Source organism: Mustela putorius, unplaced genomic scaffold, assembly GCF_011764305.1.
Source record: "Mustela putorius furo isolate JIRA1106 unplaced genomic scaffold, ASM1176430v1.1 tig00000196_pilon_pilon_pilon, whole genome shotgun sequence".
NCBI classification, from domain to species: Eukaryota; Metazoa; Chordata; class Mammalia; order Carnivora; family Mustelidae; genus Mustela; species Mustela putorius.
This window is the reverse complement of record NW_025421310.1, coordinates 886,832-905,012: the sequence shown is the minus strand read 5'-3', so window position 1 is coordinate 905,012 and position 18,181 is coordinate 886,832. Positions and strand designations below refer to the sequence as shown.

The 18,181-nt window shown below is 51.1% G+C and overlaps 1 protein-coding gene across 3 annotated transcripts in view; it reads right to left on the bottom strand.

The window, feature by feature from the left end:
- Positions 1 to 35: 35 nt before the first annotated feature.
- The window catches only part of SAMD4B (sterile alpha motif domain containing 4B), a 38,900-nt gene continuing 20,754 nt past the window's right edge, over positions 36 to 18,181 (bottom strand). For 2 of the 3 annotated variants that reach the window (XM_045076803.1, XM_045076805.1), the window contains 11 exons: positions 14,259 to 14,729; positions 9,661 to 9,900; positions 8,779 to 8,888; positions 8,535 to 8,621; positions 7,531 to 7,873; positions 6,829 to 6,914; positions 6,201 to 6,319; positions 5,447 to 5,645; positions 5,122 to 5,245; positions 2,459 to 2,542; positions 36 to 2,249 (listed from right to left, as the gene is read on the bottom strand). In XM_045076803.1, coding sequence (XP_044932738.1) covers positions 2,221 to 2,249; positions 2,459 to 2,542; positions 5,122 to 5,245; positions 5,447 to 5,645; positions 6,201 to 6,319; positions 6,829 to 6,914; positions 7,531 to 7,873; positions 8,535 to 8,621; positions 8,779 to 8,888; positions 9,661 to 9,900; positions 14,259 to 14,729 — 1,892 coding nt within the window. In that variant the 3' untranslated portion in view covers positions 36 to 2,220. The remainder of the gene's footprint in view (positions 2,250 to 2,458; positions 2,543 to 5,121; positions 5,246 to 5,446; positions 5,646 to 6,200; positions 6,320 to 6,828; positions 6,915 to 7,530; positions 7,874 to 8,534; positions 8,622 to 8,778; positions 8,889 to 9,660; positions 9,901 to 14,258; positions 14,730 to 18,181) is intronic. The other variant, XM_045076804.1, reaches the window with a different exon arrangement.

Genomic DNA, 18,181 nt, shown 5'->3' with positions numbered 1-18,181 from the left:
GATTTTCCATGAAGTATAGTATAGCATAACAAAGGTCAGAATCCTTTTTTCGTTTTTGTTTCTTGTTTTTTTTTTTTTTTTCCAAAATAAGCCCAGACCATTAAACAAGTGAAACTCCAACAAGTAAGTCTTCTCCAACAGCGAGAAAAACTGTACAGTTACTCAAAGCTGATTCTGCCAGTGGGGCTGGGGATAGGAGGGAGGGTGAAATCATGGTGGTGGGGGAGGGGGCTGGGGAGGGGCTGGGGTAGAAGAGGGTCAGGGTCCTGCCCATCAGAGTGGGGCCGCCTGCGTCCTGCACACTCTGCTGTCAGGTGGGGGGAGGGGGGCAGCTCTTGCCTCCCATTGTGTGTGTGTGGGGGGTGTCCCTCACCACCTCCTAATGCCAGGCAGAGCCAGCTCACACTGATGGGTAGTGAAGAAGACAGGACTGGCTAGGAGGTGGTGAGGGTCCTATAAGAGGGACACCCTGCTGATTCCAAACGAGGTGGCCCCTGTCCATCCCACTTCCCGGGGCTAAATGGGAGAGGAGGACTGGAGAAGCCCTGGGAGCTTGAGGGGAATGAGCAAAGGCACAGAAACATGGAGGGGCCGGGGTGGGGGACTTGCATAGGTTGATGAGTGTGCAAGAGGTACATAAATAAACCTGACACCCCACCCAGCCCGGCACTGGGAGAGGAGGTGGGGACCTTAGCAGATCCCCAGGGCCACCCCACCCCCTGGCTTCCTCCCCTTCCCTGGGCTCAGAGGTGAGGGAGGTCCAGACCAGGAGGGCAGAGGCAAGAAGGTCCGGGGAATGGGCTGAGAGTGCAGGGAGGGCGGTGGTTTTAAAATTTTTTTTTTTGGTTTTTTGTTTTTTCCCAACATTTTGTATCTTTAATAACATACACAATGGTTACCAGCCATATTCATAACAAAAGTTATTCATAAAATGTATCTAAAAATAACATTTTTTTTTCCTTTTCGGTGTGAAAAGCTTGAGAATGTCCCAGTGGGGGGTGGGGTGGGTTGAGTGGGAAGAAGGGGTTGGAATAGGGGACCCTGGCTTCCCCACAGCCTGAACCCCCAAGTCCCCTCCCTCCACCTGGGCCCCAGCACAACCCCTCAGCAGGAACAGAGACCAGAGGGTCTGTATGACTCCACGGCTGGGACAAATCTCTGGGTTATGATATAGTGTTCCACTTAAGTGAGGTCATGACAGAATGGGGGGCGGGGAAGGATGAAAGAAAAGAGGGGTGGGGAAAGAAACCAAAAACCAAACAATCCCCTTTCCCTTATTCCTTACCCCAAGTCTTTCAGCTACCAGACCTGGGAGTGGACAAGGGTGTGTGTTGGTTGCGGGAAGGGGATGTTAAGGCAACAGACTTCCTGACCTCACTGGCTGCCCTGGCTCCTGGCCTTCAACCTCGGCATCTGGGGAGCCAGGACTGGAGGGAAGCAGGGGAAGGACTAGGGGGTCTGGAGGAAGGGGCTCTGCCCCTTCCCCTCATAAAATTCAGGCTCCCCCTGCCACTTTCTTGGCTCAGAGAGAGACCTGGGGATTCTAAAAATGAGAGGGAATGATCAGAGAGAAAAACCGTTAAGAACTATATAAATATGCATCTTAAATAGGCCTAAGAAATTAATTGTAGAGAACCTCTGATAAACAGGGCAAAAGGAGGTGAGTGAAAGGAGGGTGGCTCCTGTCCTTGGGGATGATGGGAATGGGGAAGGAGAAGAAGGTGGCAAGGAGAGAGAGAGGATCCTCTCAACCACCAGCTTCTCCTTAGCTCCTCTCAAATAACATCCAGGAGAGCAGGTTATCAACCCCGCTTCTTTCTCCCCAAATATCAGATGGTTCTGAGAAGGCCCCACAAGATAGGGGTAAGCTGCTCCCTTAGGAGGGGCAGGTGGCCGACAGTCTGGAAGAGGCAGGGGTGGGACGGGGCCAGGTAGGAGATGAGGGAGGTAAGGAGGGGCAGTCAGGCTGGCCAGTCCCTGCCTCCTTTATCCTGGCTGCCCTCTACCTCCCTGAACCTCAGCAGAGATCCCTCGACGGGCCTGGGAGTGAGCAAGGCGCGTGCCAATGTTAAACAAAAGTTAAAAGGGTGAGAAAGTAGAAAAATACTAGAATGTATAGCTGAGCCAGCCCACCCTCTCGCTGTCGCAGAGAAGCCCGTTGGGGGTTGGCCCCCGCCCGCCGCCCAGGGAGCCTATAGGTGCGCTGGGCTGTGGGTCCCGTCAGATGGTGGAGGTTTTGTCTGTCCCATCTGTGGTGAGAAAGGGAGGAAGGGAGGAAGATCAGGAACTGGCGGGAGGCCCAAGAAAAGGTGCTCAGGTAGCCTGTCATCCCAGTCAGGCCCTCCCTGGAGGCTGACCTCCCCTAGGGACCCCTCAGGATGCTCTGAGTTGCTCAGTTCAGAGGTGGAGACGCTGCTGGGTAGGTGGGAGCTGGGTCAGGGAAAGAGGAAATGCTCACCACCCAAGGCGTGTTCTGTCATGCTCAGACACAGAGACTCCAGAGTGGGATTGATCTCCAGGTCAGGCCCAGGGACCGGGCAGTCTGTGGGGAGAGAGAACAGAGGTGAGGGCTGAACTGACTGCAGAAGGCAAAACCTGGGAGACAAAGGACTGCAGGGGCTGGTATGAGGGAGGGGCTGAGAGGGATAAGAGGAAAAGGAGGGAGGGAGAGAGGGGCAAAAGACAGAGAAATCGTATGTAAGACGCGGCACATGCTCTGATGGGAAGTATGACCAGGCAGAGATGAAGGACACAGACGGGCCTGGGTATATCACAAAGAAGGCAGAGGCAACAATAGCAAGGGCAGAGGCTTAGCAATGAACAGAAAGGCTGAGCAGCAGGCTGAGGGAGTGATGGGAAGCTGAGGGAGTGTCCTGGAGGCCACACACTGCATGTTGCCTTAGGCACAGTCTAGCCATCAGCCCCAGGCACTGGGCAGCCCTGTACTCCCTGACTGATGACCTGCTCCTGTACTTGGGTGCAGAAGCTTAATTAGAACAATTCCCATCCCCACTTGGACTTGCTCCATTGGGCAGGATGTCATCTGGGTAGGCCGGACAGACGGGGCAAATCAGGACAGCAGCCATGGGGCTTGTCCTCAAACCATCTCTAAAGGGCCTCTTGTTGGAGTGTCTGGGAAACAGCCCACCTCCCTAAGCAGACCTGACCCCACCCCACACTGCTTAAAACCCCCTCCTCGGCTCCTCACTGCTATGGGGAGAAAGCCTGAGCTTTCTACCTGATTTCAGAAGACGCTGCTCCCACCTCCAGCCTCTCCGATCATCATATCCCCAATGAACCCAGAGCTAAGGCCTTGTTGGGACACCTAACTGTCTCTTCTTAGCCAATATTTTTTTTGATTTTGGGCAAGTGACCTGAGTCTCACATTCGTGACTGATATGATGGGAATAAACCAGCACCCTCATGTGTGCAGCTGGGAGGATCTGATTTGATGGCATGGAAAGCCGCTGGATCCATAGTCCAGCACGCAGGTAAAAAGAACTACTCCAATGTTCTGCTCGTGCAGCTCATCCATCCAATCACCTGCATCTGCAACTGATGTAACGCAGATGCCTACCACGTTAGGATGAACACAACGGACAGGGTCCTCTGCTTCTCACAGGTTCACATCATCTCATAAGTAAAGTAACCCACTGACTGGCATTTATATCACGAAGACCTTAGAATCACCTGCAAATTTTTTTTTATTATTTATTTATTTATTTATTTAATTTATTTATTTGACAGACAGAGATCACAAGTAGGCAGAGAGGCAGGCAGAGAGAGAGAGAGAGAGAGGGAAGCAAGCTTCCTGCGGAGCAGAGAGCCCGATGTGGGGCTCGATCCCAGGACCCTGAGATCATGACCCGAGCCAAAAGCAGCAGCCCAAACCACTGAGCCACCCAGGCGCCCCCAATTTTTTTTTTTTTTTAAAAGATTTTCTTCATTTATTTGACAGAGATCACAAGTAGGCAGAGAGGCAGGCAGAGACAGAGGGGGAAGCAGGCCCCCCGCTGAGCAGAGAGCCTGATGCGGGCCTTGATCCTAGGACCCTGAGATCATGACCTGAGCTGAAGGCAGAGGCTTTAACCCACTGAGCCACCCAGGTGCCCCTGCAAATCTTTTCAAAAAAATTTTTTTATTTTTTTTTTTTTTATTATTTTTTTTTTTTTTAGATTTTTTATTTATTTATTTGACAGAGAGAGATCACAAGTAGGCAGAGAGGCAGGCAGAGAGAGAGAGGAGGAAGCAGGCTCCCTGCTGAGCAGAGAGCCCGATGCGGGACTCGATCCCAGGACTCTGAGATCATGACCTGAGCCGAAGGCAGCGGCTTAACTCACTGAGCCACCCAGGCGCCCTCAAAAAAATTTTTTTTAAAGTAAAACTCTACCTCCAACATGGGGGTTGAACTCATAAGCCTGAGACAGGAGCTGCATGCTCTACTGATGAGCCAGTCAGGCACCCCATTGCCCCCTTCCTCACCTCTTCCAGACTGGCCTTCTCTGCCTTTGTAGCCTGAGTGGCCAGCAGCAGGCCTAGCCCAGGGCAGGGGACTCCCCCACTCAATAACCAAGGCAGGGCTAGCATTTCTCTAATCTCCCTTTTGCCCCCTTCACCCTCATTCTGATCTCTCACCTCTATACTGGTCTGTGAGCAGAGGGCAAACAGCCATCTCACCTCACAGACCCTTTAGTGTGGAACCTGATCTACAAACTGAAGTCTGCTGCTTCCTGCCTGAAGGAATCCCAGGGGACAGACAGGCAGAACTCCCCTCCATAGAAACCTCGATGCTCTGACAGTCTAATCCCCTCCACCCTTTCCAAACTGAGTACTTAATGATCCTCTAAGGAGATGGTGATGGAGACCAACAGGGACACTAAGAATGTGAACACAGGGAGGGAGAGGTGTGGAGACGTAAGGCTGGCAGTAGGGGAGAAAGAAGACAGAGAAAGCAGGTAGGATCTGAGAAAGAAAACTGATGTGGGGGAGGGGGTACAAGAAAACTCAGGATGCGGGAAGACGGGTGCAGAGTGGTGGGAGGTAGGAGAGGATAGTAGGAATGGGACTGAGAGAAGGACCACCTAAGGGTATCGCCGAGCCCCAAGGGTGGGGGCAGCTTACCTGGAGGGAACATGAGAATGGCCTGGGGTGAGGAATGGACCGGGAGGGAGTGGGTGCGCTGCACAGAGCTACGGCTCTGGCTGGGCATGCTGTTGCTGCCTCCAGGGTTGGCAAACCACAGGTTCTGCACAGGGAATGGGAAAAACAAGTGGTGAGCTGAGTGGGAAGAGGCTGAAGCTGAGATCTAAGTGCAGGATCGGTAGGGCTGGCAAAAGAGCCTCTTCCCTTTGAGAAAGGCCCAGGTGCAAACACATGGACACGCACAGCCCAGGCACAACCACCCCAATCCCCGAAGCGCCAGGCCCTCCGCTTCCCACTGGCTCACCTGTCGGCCCTGGCCCCCAAGGCTGGGGCTAGTGAGAGCATGTCGTGGGGAGATGCCCCCGATGCCTGAAGGGCTCAGAAGGCCCATCCTACCGGGTGGGAGGGCCCGGGGAGGCATGGGGAACTGCCGCTGGGTCCGCCGGGCCACCCCCATCCCCACAGAGCCAGCTATGGGAAGCGAGTTGGAGCCGAATGCCCAGCTGTGAGAGAGCAGAAGGCATGGTGTCAGTTGAGGTGGTCCCCTCTGTCTGCCCCTTCCTCACCTCCCCCACCAGAATCCCCATGGAGAGGACAGAACACAGACCTGCTCTGAACAAGGATTCCCTGCCCAAGTCCTTGCATCACATACTGTTCTCCCGCCCCAAGGAAACCCCAGGATGGAGATGGGAGCGGATAAAGGTTTCCTCATATCCACTTATAGCAGTTCTCCTAACTTGAATTCTCAAATGCGGTATTTAGTAGAATAGAGGAGAAACAGGGAGAACAGGGGAGAAAAGGGACTTCACAGCACCCTGCACACAGGGGAGAACATGGAGTAGGTGTTGCTTCTGCCAGCTCAGCACCCTGTTCTAGTGCTGAGAACACCGACGTTTTTTCCTGGTAAAGTCTTCACTGGGTGACTTGCGGAAGGTCACCCAGTGACTGAATGAGGACAACAAATTCCCAGCCCAGAACGTAATCAGCCCACTGAGCACCACCTGTCCACCACCAAGGGACTCGGGAAGGAAGGCCCCTACACCCTGGCGGCCCCTCACCCTTTCTGCTGCCGGTAGCTCTGCATCTCTAGAGCGGCTTTGCGCGGGAAGGTCCGGAGGAGCTTCAGAACTTGCTGTTTCCAGGACAGCAGCCGTTTCTTCTGCGTCTCCGTGAACGCCTGAAATTGGGAGCGTGAAGTGGGGAGGGTGTTCTGTTCAGATCTGCCTTCCATTCACCCACTCAAGTTATTTACTGCCTGCCTGCTCTGTGCCAGGGAGTACTGGGAGGCACAGGTTCAGCGGGGGAAAAGACATGTACAGTACTGAGCTCACGGTTCAGCGGGCCAGAAGACATGCAGGCCATCTGACCTGTGACAAGCACTGCGAAGGAGAAGCCTCATCTACTAGGAGGGGCCAGTGAAGGTGTCCCTGAGGTATACTCATTTGAACTAAGTGCTGAGGGACCAGCAGAAGGGAGGGGAATCTCGCTCCCCAGAGAAAGAACATGTAGTAAGGTTCTGAGAAGGAGAGCTCACGGCAGCCACTAGAGCCAACACTGGTGAGATGAGGGCTGGAGACGCTGGGTGGGTGCCAGCCAGGCAGGGCACTGAGGGCCACATCAGGAATACGGATACTGAGAGCGATGGGGGAAGCCTTGCCCTTTTTGGGACCCTAGAGAAGGCCTCACCTCATGAGTCAGGCACTTTTCAATAAGCTGGAGGTAACTGGTGATGTTCTCCTCGTCCGGTCGGGACACCAGCAGCTGGGTGCACACTGAGGGACAACGGAAAGGGAGGGAAGTTAGCCCCAGCATGTCCTCTGCCATGCTCTAACTCCTTCAGCCCTCCTGGCCAGCACAAGTATTGGAAGAGGACACTCAGGCTGGATGAGTTCTAGCTATGTGCGAAGCATGGTACCCGATTATCATGAACATATATAAATCCACAATAGTAGCTCAGAGAGGTGGAATCACTTGGCCTAGGTCACACAGCTAAAAGGATATGGATCCAATCGTAAAGTTGGCTACGCCATGCTACCTTAGGAAAGGCCAAGCCCACTGTGAGTTACACCATCCCCATCCTGTGGACTTTAATACCCCGTGAAAGAACGAATGGGTTTGTCTCATACTATACACAATATCTACTGACACATCATTCCGCCTTTTGCTGAGGCTGGAGACACTGTGTGGGTAAATAAGGGTTGTCTCCTACCACCTACCTAGACATACCCAAGGGTGGGGCCTTGCTACTCTCAGTCTCAGCCACTCTCTGATATAGTCACTAGGGTCCTTTAAAAAGCTCTGCTCCCATCATTTAACTTGGATCCCTGATGACTGGGTTCAATTGGCTCCCTGTCCCAGAACTTCTTGCTGGGCATTACGTGGTCTCACCTTTGCCCATCACCCGTGTAAACTGGCTGGGGATGTCTCCGTCGGCAACGGGAGCTGGGGCTGGCTCACTGCCATCAGTGGGAGCCGGAGCTGGTGGAGGGGGGTAGCTCTCTGCAGCTGGAGGGTCCTTGGCCTCAGTGCCCTTGTCTGTGCCGGGGTGAACCAGGGAAGGCTCAGCACCTGGCAGTGGAGGCTCTCCCCGGCTCCCATCCTTGGCAGTAGGGGTGGCGGCAGCGGCAGCAGCCACAGTGGCCTGGAGGACGCTGTAGGCCTTGATGGGGGTGATGATTATCTGCTGTAGCTCCTGCAGAGCGTTACGCAGATTCCCGCCTTCCAGCACATCCTGAGTAAGGAGGACACATCCGGGGTCACATGCTGACCCCCAAAGCTACACAGAACAACTACACAAGAGGGGTCAGAGCTGGGAGAGTGCTGGGGGAACCCTGAGTCCTAGCACTTAGAGAAAGGAGGTAAGGACAATACAAGCTCACATATATACACAGATATGTACACATTTGTATAATGTAATCCCTCTTCCCCACTTCAAAGTGGAGTTCCAAGGGGGTCAGTTCCAAGGGGGTTTGATGCTGGGCCTCAGGGTCCCACCAAGGATGGAACCAGAAAGCAAGTGGCAGGAAAAGGGAAAAGGAATGCAAATCAAGGCAGATATAGAAGAGGAGTGAGTGAGAAATAACCAAATGGAAAGAGATCATGCACACCGGGTGACATTCTGCTCCATCAGGACATTAGTTAGGAATGGAAAAGTGAAAGGAACAGGGATTGAGTTAACAGAGACAAAGTCTGGAGACACAGACCAGGACAGAAAAAGAGGGGAGCCTCTCGGCCACAGGCCCATGAACCCTGTGATCTGACTTGCTCCTGGCCTCCCTAGGGCTGGGTTCTCTGGAGGTCAGACCTAAGGACTGGGGAAAGCCCCAGGGTAGGCCACCCAGAGCCACCACGCAGTTAGCTGGACTTGGAGATGGGAGATACCAGATCCTCACCTTCTCCAGGGACTTGAGGACACTCTGCCTCTCGCGCAGCTTCTGGATGCTCAGCGCTATCTTATGGCGGGCACCTTTGGTCACATTCTGTGGTAGAGGCAGAAGGGGATAGGAAGCTGGAAGTGTGAGGCTAAGGTCCCTGGGGTTCCCCCAGGGCCTGAAGAGACACCAGAGGCTTGGGCCGCAAGAGTAACGTCAAAATGGTGCTGCCCCCACCACCTCCCCATGGTCCCACTGGCTTCACCTGAGATTCCAGATGCTGCTCAGTCAGTGTCATCATCTCCTCGTAGCTCATCTGTGAGAAGAGGGCCGCATACTTGTGCAAGCGGAGGCTTTTCAGCCATGAGGGCACATCTATGGAAAAGGAGAGCAAAAGGTCAGGAATCTGGCCCTTATGACTGGCAGAGGAAGGGTTGTGGGGAGGGAGCAGTTTTCTGCAGTTTTTAATGTTCCAGCCTTGGTGGGACTCTGAGGCCCCAGCATCAACCACCTTCTCCAGAGCCCCTTGGAACTCCACCTTGAAGGGGGGGAAGAGGGAATACACGTATACAACCAGAGGTAACACCAGAAACTGCAGAAAACCAGAAGTAGGGGAAAGCCAAAGGTCCATAAGCCACTTTTTTTTTTAAGATTTTATTTATTTATTTGACAGAGAGAGAGCACAAGCAGAGGGAGTGGCAGGCAGAGGAGAGGGAGAAGCATGCTCTCTGCTCAGCAGGGAGCCCGATATGGGGCTCGATCCTGGGACCCTGGGATCATGACCTGAGCTTAACCAATGGAGCTTAACCAATGGAGCCACCCAGATGGCCCCATAAGCCACTTCCTCTCCTGCCCAGTCACACCGTTCTAGGTGGTCTTCCCTGGTATCAGGACATCTGAGCCTTCTGCCTGCCTGACTGGGTATGTACTAGGATGACCTCATTGGTGTCCCTGGAACATCAGCTACTGCCCTGTCCTGGCTTCCTTGTCAGGCTGGGATGTCTGAAGGCAGGGGTTTCTGGGCTGTCAGACCAGGGCCGAGGGTGATGGGACAGGAAGTTGGAAGCTACCACGGCTCCCTTCTGTCCTCTAAGCTATGCAGAAACCTCTCTTCAGAGGGTCCTAGTGCTACCCTCCCCTGTCATACCTTTCATGCCACTGCCGTCCTCCTGGAAAGTGTTCCGGCTGGAGCCCTGCTCCTCCGTCTGCTCACTGCCAGAGGAGGCCACGCTGCTCTGGGGTGAGAGGGGTGCGTGGTCGGGCGTGGTGAAAGCAGCCCGGGCCCCAAGCTCCTCCGGACTCGGCCACTCACCAGGGGCCTGGGGGCTCGTGGGGATGAGCGACATGGAGCGCTTCAGCGGGCTGGGGTGAATTTGGCAGGGGAGACCTGGCCAGAGGGGGAGAGGCAAGAGGTCAGGTTTGGAGATCTGACCCCAAGAGATCATGCCCCCTGGTTGGTGCCATGGACAGCAGCTCAGCCCCAGAATCCAACAACAGGAAGGGACCCTGGGGTCTGAGGGGAACCACCTACGAGATACTGCTCATTACCTCATTCCCCATACCTTACCCATCAGCAAACTCTCAGCCACATCTCTCAATCTTCCCACTTTCTCTTCCAGTACTCTGGTCTGTAACTGGTGTCCCTTGTTGGAATTACTGCTATAGCCTCTTCACTGGTTTTCTGCCTTCATTCTTGCCTCCTACAGCCCATTAACCTCACAGAAGCCATGGTGATTCTTCTAAAAACGCAAATCTGACCAAGTTAGTCCCTACTTTAAATCTCACCTATGACTTTCCTTCACACTGAGGATAAAATTCAAACTTTTCCACATACCTACAAGGCCCTGTGGGACCTGGGCCCTGCTCACCTCTGACTCTCAACTCCACCAGCTCACTCTTCAGTTCAAGCCTTTTTAGCTTTGGCTTCCCCACCAACCCTCACTTGTTCCTGGAACACTCAAGCTGTCCAACGTCAGGACTTCTGCATTTGCTCTTTCTTCTTGTCTTCCTGATTTTAGCAGCTGGCTCCCAAAAATCTGATCTCCAGCAAGCATCATCTCTTCCAAGGCCTTCCCTGAGTGGCTGCCCTCCAGCAATCTTGGTTACTCTATCGTATGACTCTTACTTGTCTTCCTTACAGTACCTACCACAACCTGGAATGACTTCACCTAGTTCATTGTTTACATGCTTATTAACTGTACACCCCTGCTACAATATGAGATCTGTGACAGCAGGGACTTGTCCTATCTTAAAGATCACTGCAGCCTCAGTAATTATAGTGGGGCGTGGGCCGGAGGAGCTGCTTCATTAGTATTTGTAAAGCAAATGAATGAATGGAATATATAAACTGCTTCTTCAACATCTCTATCATTGGGCCTCACGACCTCCCAAAGATTTTTCCTGTACTGAGCTAAATCAGCTACCCATAAGGCCCAGTAACTCAGGGCGAATCCAGGCTGTCTTCCACAAGGTGTTTCATATTCTCCATCTGTCCCATTCCTGAGGTAAGAAAAGGGTTCCTACTTGATTTTAACCATCCTCAGGAGAGTGCAAGTTCCGAGTTCCAGACCTTTCCATGTAACTACTCCCTTTGCAGAACTCATTGCTCTTCCACCCTTTCCTGCCGGCCACCTGGTCTTCACTTCCTCACTCAAGTGTTAGCTCTTCTGTGACTTCTCCCTCTGCACTTGTGAGGGCCCTGTGTTACTGCCTCAAGCCTAGCAGTAGCCTCCACCACCAGCCTGCCTCTTGCACTGGACTCTGGGCTCATGTGTATTAGGGCCACATTCTGGGAGGCCTTGAAGGTAGGGTGAAGCTTTTCAATGGCAAGCAGTTGCAGGAATAACAACCTTGCTCAATCATTTCTGCATCACCAGGATCAGGTGCAGGGCGTGATACACAAGAGCCCTCAGATTCATAAAAGCTTAAAGGAGGGCACCCATGGTCCATCCTAAGGGTGTTAAGGGTGCCTCTGAGCTTGACACATGGAATTCAAAAGTACCCAAAGTCAAATAAAAAGACAGGGACACAAAGCCAAAAAGCCTCACCCTGTGTAGGTGAGAACATCAATACTCAGAGAACAGAAGCACTTTGCCCCAGTTGCCAGAGGGAGTTGGGAGGCAGCTACAGAAAAACCATAGCCTTGTTCCTGATGGAAAGGCTGGGATTCCTGCCAGTGCTCCACTGAAACTCAACCCAGGAAGAACAACCAGTCTGGTACAGGCCCCAGACCACCTTCCTTCATCTGCGACAGTCTATGCTCCTAGCCAGGAAATCACCTGAAGGACAGGGCAGTGCACTGATCCATACCCTCAGGCCAGCCTCCACCTCTGCCTGTGACCTCTGGGGTCCTCTTTTCATGGCTTCTCCCAAGGGCCTGGATTCCCAGAAATGGCACCTTTTGGGTCCCATGGGACTCGGTATAGGCTTTTTTTTTTTTTCTTTTTGCCTGTCTTGGTGCCCATGGCTTCCTTTTCCTCCCTTCTCAGTGAAGGAGGAGGCAGGAAATTATCCTGATTAGATCGTGCAGTTCCTGAGGAGCCCTGCTTGACCAGGGACTGGGGTGGAGGCCGGCCACAGCATGTATAAAAACAGGAATGCCGGCTGGAGATCCAGGACTTCACTCTCTCTCCAAGAAACCCTGGTCTGTCCTTGGCAGCACCCCAAACCCACCCTGCTTGCCCTTACAGGCCAATCCTTGCTCCCCACTCAAAAATATTTTAATGGTTTCCGGTTTCCTGCAACTGCTTGAAATCGAAAAGCTTCATCCTATCCTTCAAGGCCCCCCAGAATGTGGCCCTAATATACTGAGATCTGGGAGTCAAGACAGGCCTGCACTAAAATTCTGGCTCCACCACCTATTAATTTTATGATCCTGGGAAAATCACTGCCTCCATTTCCAAGTAATGTCCTTGGCAAAGGGATAGGCACGCAGTAAACATGAATGTCTGTGACTGTTATTACTCATTTAAACCCTTGCATCTCTCCATCCCAGCCAGACATCTGCACACTCCAATTTGCCACCCCTGTGTCTTCATTTCATGCTGTGTCCTCTACCTGGAATGCCCAATTCCTTTTTCTCTTCTGGTTCAACCCCTCTATCTGACGTTGCTCCAGCTTAGTCCTTTAATAGCTGCTGTGCCCCACTGGGACATTGTGGGGAGGAAGAAATATATGGATACCCCCTCCCCTCGATGAGGTCTAAGTGTCTATGGGAGGGTCACTTTTACATGGAAGTAATGTAGCATAGTAGTTACAAGTATGAGCTGTGGAGCCAGACTGCCTGGATTTAAATTCTGGCTATACCACCTGGGACAGGTGACTTTTCTATGACTCAGCCCAAGAATTTATTTGTGTAAATTTCTCAGAACACCTTTTGAAAAAGACTAAATGTTCAATAATCTGAGCTAGAATTATCTTTATTAATGTATTTCCCAATTTGGACCCAGAAACTATGATGCTCTAAGACTATAAAACATGGTCTAACATACTTTGTGTTGCCAGAAGTGCCAAAAATGCTTTCCTATCCCTCTACTTCCTGCGATCCTTACCAGCACTTGGGAGGAGACAAGTAGCTAGGACATCCATATGAAACTGGGGGAAGAAAGGAGCTCAGAGCACGAAGGGCGTGTACCAGGTGCCACCAGGAGACCCAGGTTCACTTAACCTACTGGCATGGATGACATTTCACTGCCACTCTCTCTTGGCTTGCTTTAAAGCACTACCAGCCAGCCAAAGGGGACCAGCCATGCTGAGGTTAAATCTTAGAAACCTCTCACACCTGGAGTCACGTCATACTACCTCACCACACCTTGGAAATGCCACATTCCCCTTATCCTGTTCATTTCAACTAGTATTTCAAAAACTCACCAGCTCCTCCTGCTCACCCTAGCCTCTGGGGTGCTTACCAACATAGCCCTTCCAGACCATTTAGCTGGAGAACAGAGTAGTCACCAGGGGCAGACTCTGGTGTCAGACTGCTGGGTCTGAACTTCGGACCATTTTACTACTTGCTCTGTGTATAACTTTGTCATTTCTAGAATGAGGCTGATGATAAAGTTGTGACAAGGATTAAGTGAGATATCATGTCAGTAAAGCGCTTACAACACAGTCAACACTCAACAATGTTACCTGCTATCACTAATATCTTACAGTGTGACTTATATCTTACATAAACAGGCTTACAAACAGATTTCTCAGAAACAATGCTGCTAGCTGAAGCCATAAACACAAATCCACAATGTCTTAGCTGGAAGGGACCTTAGATTACATCTAGTAACTCAATGCTTTCAGAGGCCTAGCAGGTATCAGACATGCCCCAAAGAAGTCATTAGGGGCACAGGCCAACTGGGGCACATGTACAGGGTCTTAAGGTGAGGGAACACAATATTCGGCCATCTTATTGTTGCTACAGGATTACAGGACTTGAGTTGCCAGACTTTTTAAACAATTTTAAGAGAAACTGAAATCTGGATTTTTAGGGGAAAATTACCAATTTCTTATGTCACCAAATTTATTTTAAAACATAATAAGACAAAAGCAAAGATTCACTGAGTTTGGGCTCAACAAGACATGTCTGTAGGTCAGACATGGCTCCTGGAATGGCAGTTCACAAGCTCTGCACAGCCTCATAAAGCTGAGGTCCAGAGAGATTATGTGACTTGCTCAAGGCCAAAGAACGAGTGAAGAGCCCAGGTTTGACCTTTTTCAAGTAGGCATGGCCTTCTGGGACCCTCACTCCCTCACCTGCATTTGCGTTGCTCCCAATACTGTTGATGGCTGGCGGCACTGAGCTGGATGGGTGGAAGGGCACGTGTCCATTTTCCCGGGGTGGCTTGTCCTGCCAGCCTGGCCCTGCCTCCCCAGGGCCCAGCTCTGCAGGGCTCCCCCACTCATCCGAGCCTTGGCGTGAGTGGTAGGTAGGCTCAGGCCGGGTGCGGAAGCCACTAGCCAGCCGTTCTTCCAGGTGGCTCAGCCAGAGGGCCAGTGCATTGCGGTCCTCCAGTGTGGTGGCCGGGTGGATGAGGGCATAAGAGAGCAGCTGGCGGCTCTCCTCGATGAAGGCATTGCTCTCGATCGAGTAGGCCAGCACTTTCTGCAGCAGCCTCATGTACTCCGACTTGGCCTCCGTGTTGCCTGGCTGAAGTAGGGGCAGGTGGGACAGCAGGAGGGATACCACCTTCTCTTTGGACTCCTGCTGCCACTGGCTGACGATGGCTGCAGAGGGGACAAAAGGGAATGTCAGGGAAGACAGGGTGGGGGACTCTCTATAGATCCAGGAGTACTACCTACAGTCTGCTCCCTCAGCTCCAATCTCCTCTCTCTTCCCCCTTCAAGACCCCTGAGTTTATCCTTCATACTGATGAGACCTATTACCAGAGTAATTTTTCCTGGTTCCATCACTCCTACTCTCCAACACCTGCTGTGGCTCCCCATCAGCCAAACTTGCTACTTTGGAATCTGAGCTCCTCCTGCTGTCCCCAGGCCTGCCCTTCTTCCTGTATCCCTGTTTGTTATCTTCATGGCCTCTACCCACACTCCCTTTCCCCCAGCAAAAGAGCCTCCTCCTTCCTGGAAGGGGAATGACACTGGAATATGATGGTTAACAGTTTGGGCTCTGGAATCAGACAGTCTAGACTCTCCCAACTTACTAGCTAGACTCTGGGAAAGTCACCTTGAACCTCAGTGAGCAGTGATCTCCTCACTGAAAAGTTTTGAGATAATTATAGTACTCAGTTCACAATGCTGTTCTGAGATCCACTGAGCTAATAAAGAAAGGAAATGGCCAGGCACATAGAAAGAATGTATTTACTAAATGCTTGCTGTTTATTTATATTTTAAAGATTTATTTATTTATTTGAGAGAGAGAGAGAGAGAGAAAGAGCAGGGAGCCTGACGTGGAGCTCGATCCCAGGACTCTGGGATCATGACCTGAGCAGAAGGCAGATGCTTATCCAACTGAGCCAACCAGGCACTGCAGCTTGCTGTTTTTTTTTTTTTAAACTGGTCTCTTTGCCTCCAGATTTTTCTGGAGGCAAAGAGACCAGTTAAAAAAAATTTTCCCCTCCAATCGGTACCATTCACCAAGATGGATTTCTCTTCCTAAAAGTACAGCAAGGTGTCATGTTCCTGACCAGGAGCTCACAATGCAGGGCTTGATCCCAGGGCTCCAGGATCATGACATGAGCTGAAGGCAGATACTTAACCAACTGAGCCACCCAGGCGCCCAAATTCTGGATTGCCTAAACCTGCTCTCTTCCAGGAAGCGTGCCTGGCTGCTCCATGCCACAGTGATCTGGTGACATCGTTTTCCCATCCCACAGTGTGACAGCCTAATAAGTCTGTCTGTGGAGATGAGCCAGGTTTCCCCTCTTGACCCAGAAGGGGACTCCCAAGGAATAATACCACTGCCTGGCCACATAAAGGAGGCCTTGGGAATGAACTGTTTGTTATAGATCTGTCCTCTGTGAAGACCTTGTTACCCCTGCCTTAACTTTAACTCTCCAGTGGAGTAGAGGATAGGAGAAAATGCTGCCAGGGCAAAGGAAAGGGACAAAGAATACCAACCAATACTTGAGAAAAGAGATAATGATCAAGGACTAGGGCCAACTATGTCCTCCCTCTTGGGCAACTGAACTCAGACCTGTAGCCACAGTGATGATTTGCAAACACCTAACATGGGCGTTTTGAGAGATGACCTACTGGGCTATTGGTAAGGTCCTGGGAAGGTGTGAAGGAACTGGATCTAACCTGACAGAGAGAGGACCCTAGAGGGGTGAGTGATGAAAAAGAATAGGCAGAGATATGGCTATGTCTGTCCTCTCCCAGGTATTGACCATGTTACTCTGGGCAAATGTAGAACTTCACTAAGCTTTACTTTATCTCCCAAGTGGGGGTCAGAATCATTCCTACCTGGCATAGCTACTACTAACTACTATGAATTAAAGTGAGCATAAAGTAGGTCCTCAGCAAATATTAGCTACCCTATCATCACAGTTATTATATTTTACTGTGGCTCCTTCTTTTCAAATACCCACAGAGATTCTAAAGCCACATGCCCACTCCTGGTCCTGGAAATGGAGAGGCTGGGAATGGGCATATACTATATAAGGAGAGCCTCAGAATTCTAGGCATCTGGATTTCAAGGGATCCCCAATCTGGATCGCTCTGCATCTGACAGGCTCAACCCAACTTCCTAAAGGCTTAAGATTCCAAGGACCACTGGTCTCTGCAAAGGGAGTCTTGCATAAAAACATGAGAAACAACCCCTCACACCTCCCTTTGTCTTAATGACCTGTGTGGAAATCTATGATTTAGGAATTCACATTTATTTCTAATTCTGGGGGTGTCCCTGGGGGTGTCGAGGTGGCTCAGTCATTAAGTGTCTATCTTCGGCTCAGGTCATGATCTCAGGGTCCTGGGATGGAGCCCCATGGCAGGTTTCCTGCTCAGCTGGGGGTCTGCTTCTCCCTCTCCCTCTGAGTCTCCCCTCTGCTTGTGCTCTCGCTCTCTCTCAAATAAATAAAAACTTCAGGAAAAAAAAAAAAAGATTTCTAATTCTGCTTAAATCTGTAGCTTTATGAAAATGAAACACACAACTCCCAACTCCTGGCCATATAACTAACTACTCATTCTCTTGGCCTGGGACTCTCTGCTCTAAGCTTCCTAGAGAGCCCCAGGGATTCATACATTTAAGCAGAGTTATCAATTCCTACTATGACCATAGTACTGGCCAAAATAGAACAGTAATACTACACAGTAACAGTAATAATGGATAGCACTTACTGAGTATTTACTATATACCAGACACTATGCTAAGAACCTCAACTCAACCCTCCTTTAACATCCCACCTTATAAATGAGGGACTAGATTTCAGTGACAGAACCATGATCTGAACCCAGGTCTGTCAGCCTCTAGAACTGGGAGGAACTTTTACGTATAACATTGTACTAGCTCTCCAATGCCAAGTCTCTTGTTCTCCACCCTGGCTTTCTAGATCTCATGCATGACTTACCACTCAAAGCTAGGAAAACTCATCTCTCTGTCTTCTCTTGAACCAGCACCCCATGACTACAAGGCTGATTCTTAGGTAATCTCTAACATCTAAGGATGTTTCCAAGGTGGGACAGGCCTTCCTGATTTCAGGAAGCCTTCACTTTTCCCACCCTTCTACCTCCTTCATCTGGCACTTGATCACATAGGGACAAATACCCTGGCACCCCATTTCCCTGACTTAATAAGCCTTGAATTTTTTGCTCTTGATGAGAAGGAAGAAGAAATACAGTGATGAAGATTAGGGACAGAAAGTCAAAGACTTACATCCCAGCTGTGTTATACAGTTGCCTGGCCAATGTGCCTCCTTCTCTGGAAAGGGGGAATTAACAGGGCCACTGAAAGGATTTAGGGAGACAATGTGTGTAAAGCACCTGACAGGAGTCTACCCACAGTAAGCACTTAGTATGTGACTCAGTGATTGGTGTTTTTCTCCCTTCTCTGGCAGTCAGCCTACCCTTCCAGCCCTACCCTGATGTTCTCAATTGCTGTTGTTTAGGCCTTACAGAGTAGCCAGAGGCATCTGGGACAGAGAGAAGCCTTGTCTAGTTCCTCCCCCACCCCCGAATACTGCCAGGACCCCAGGGCTATGGGACACAGCTTCTCCTCTGGTACT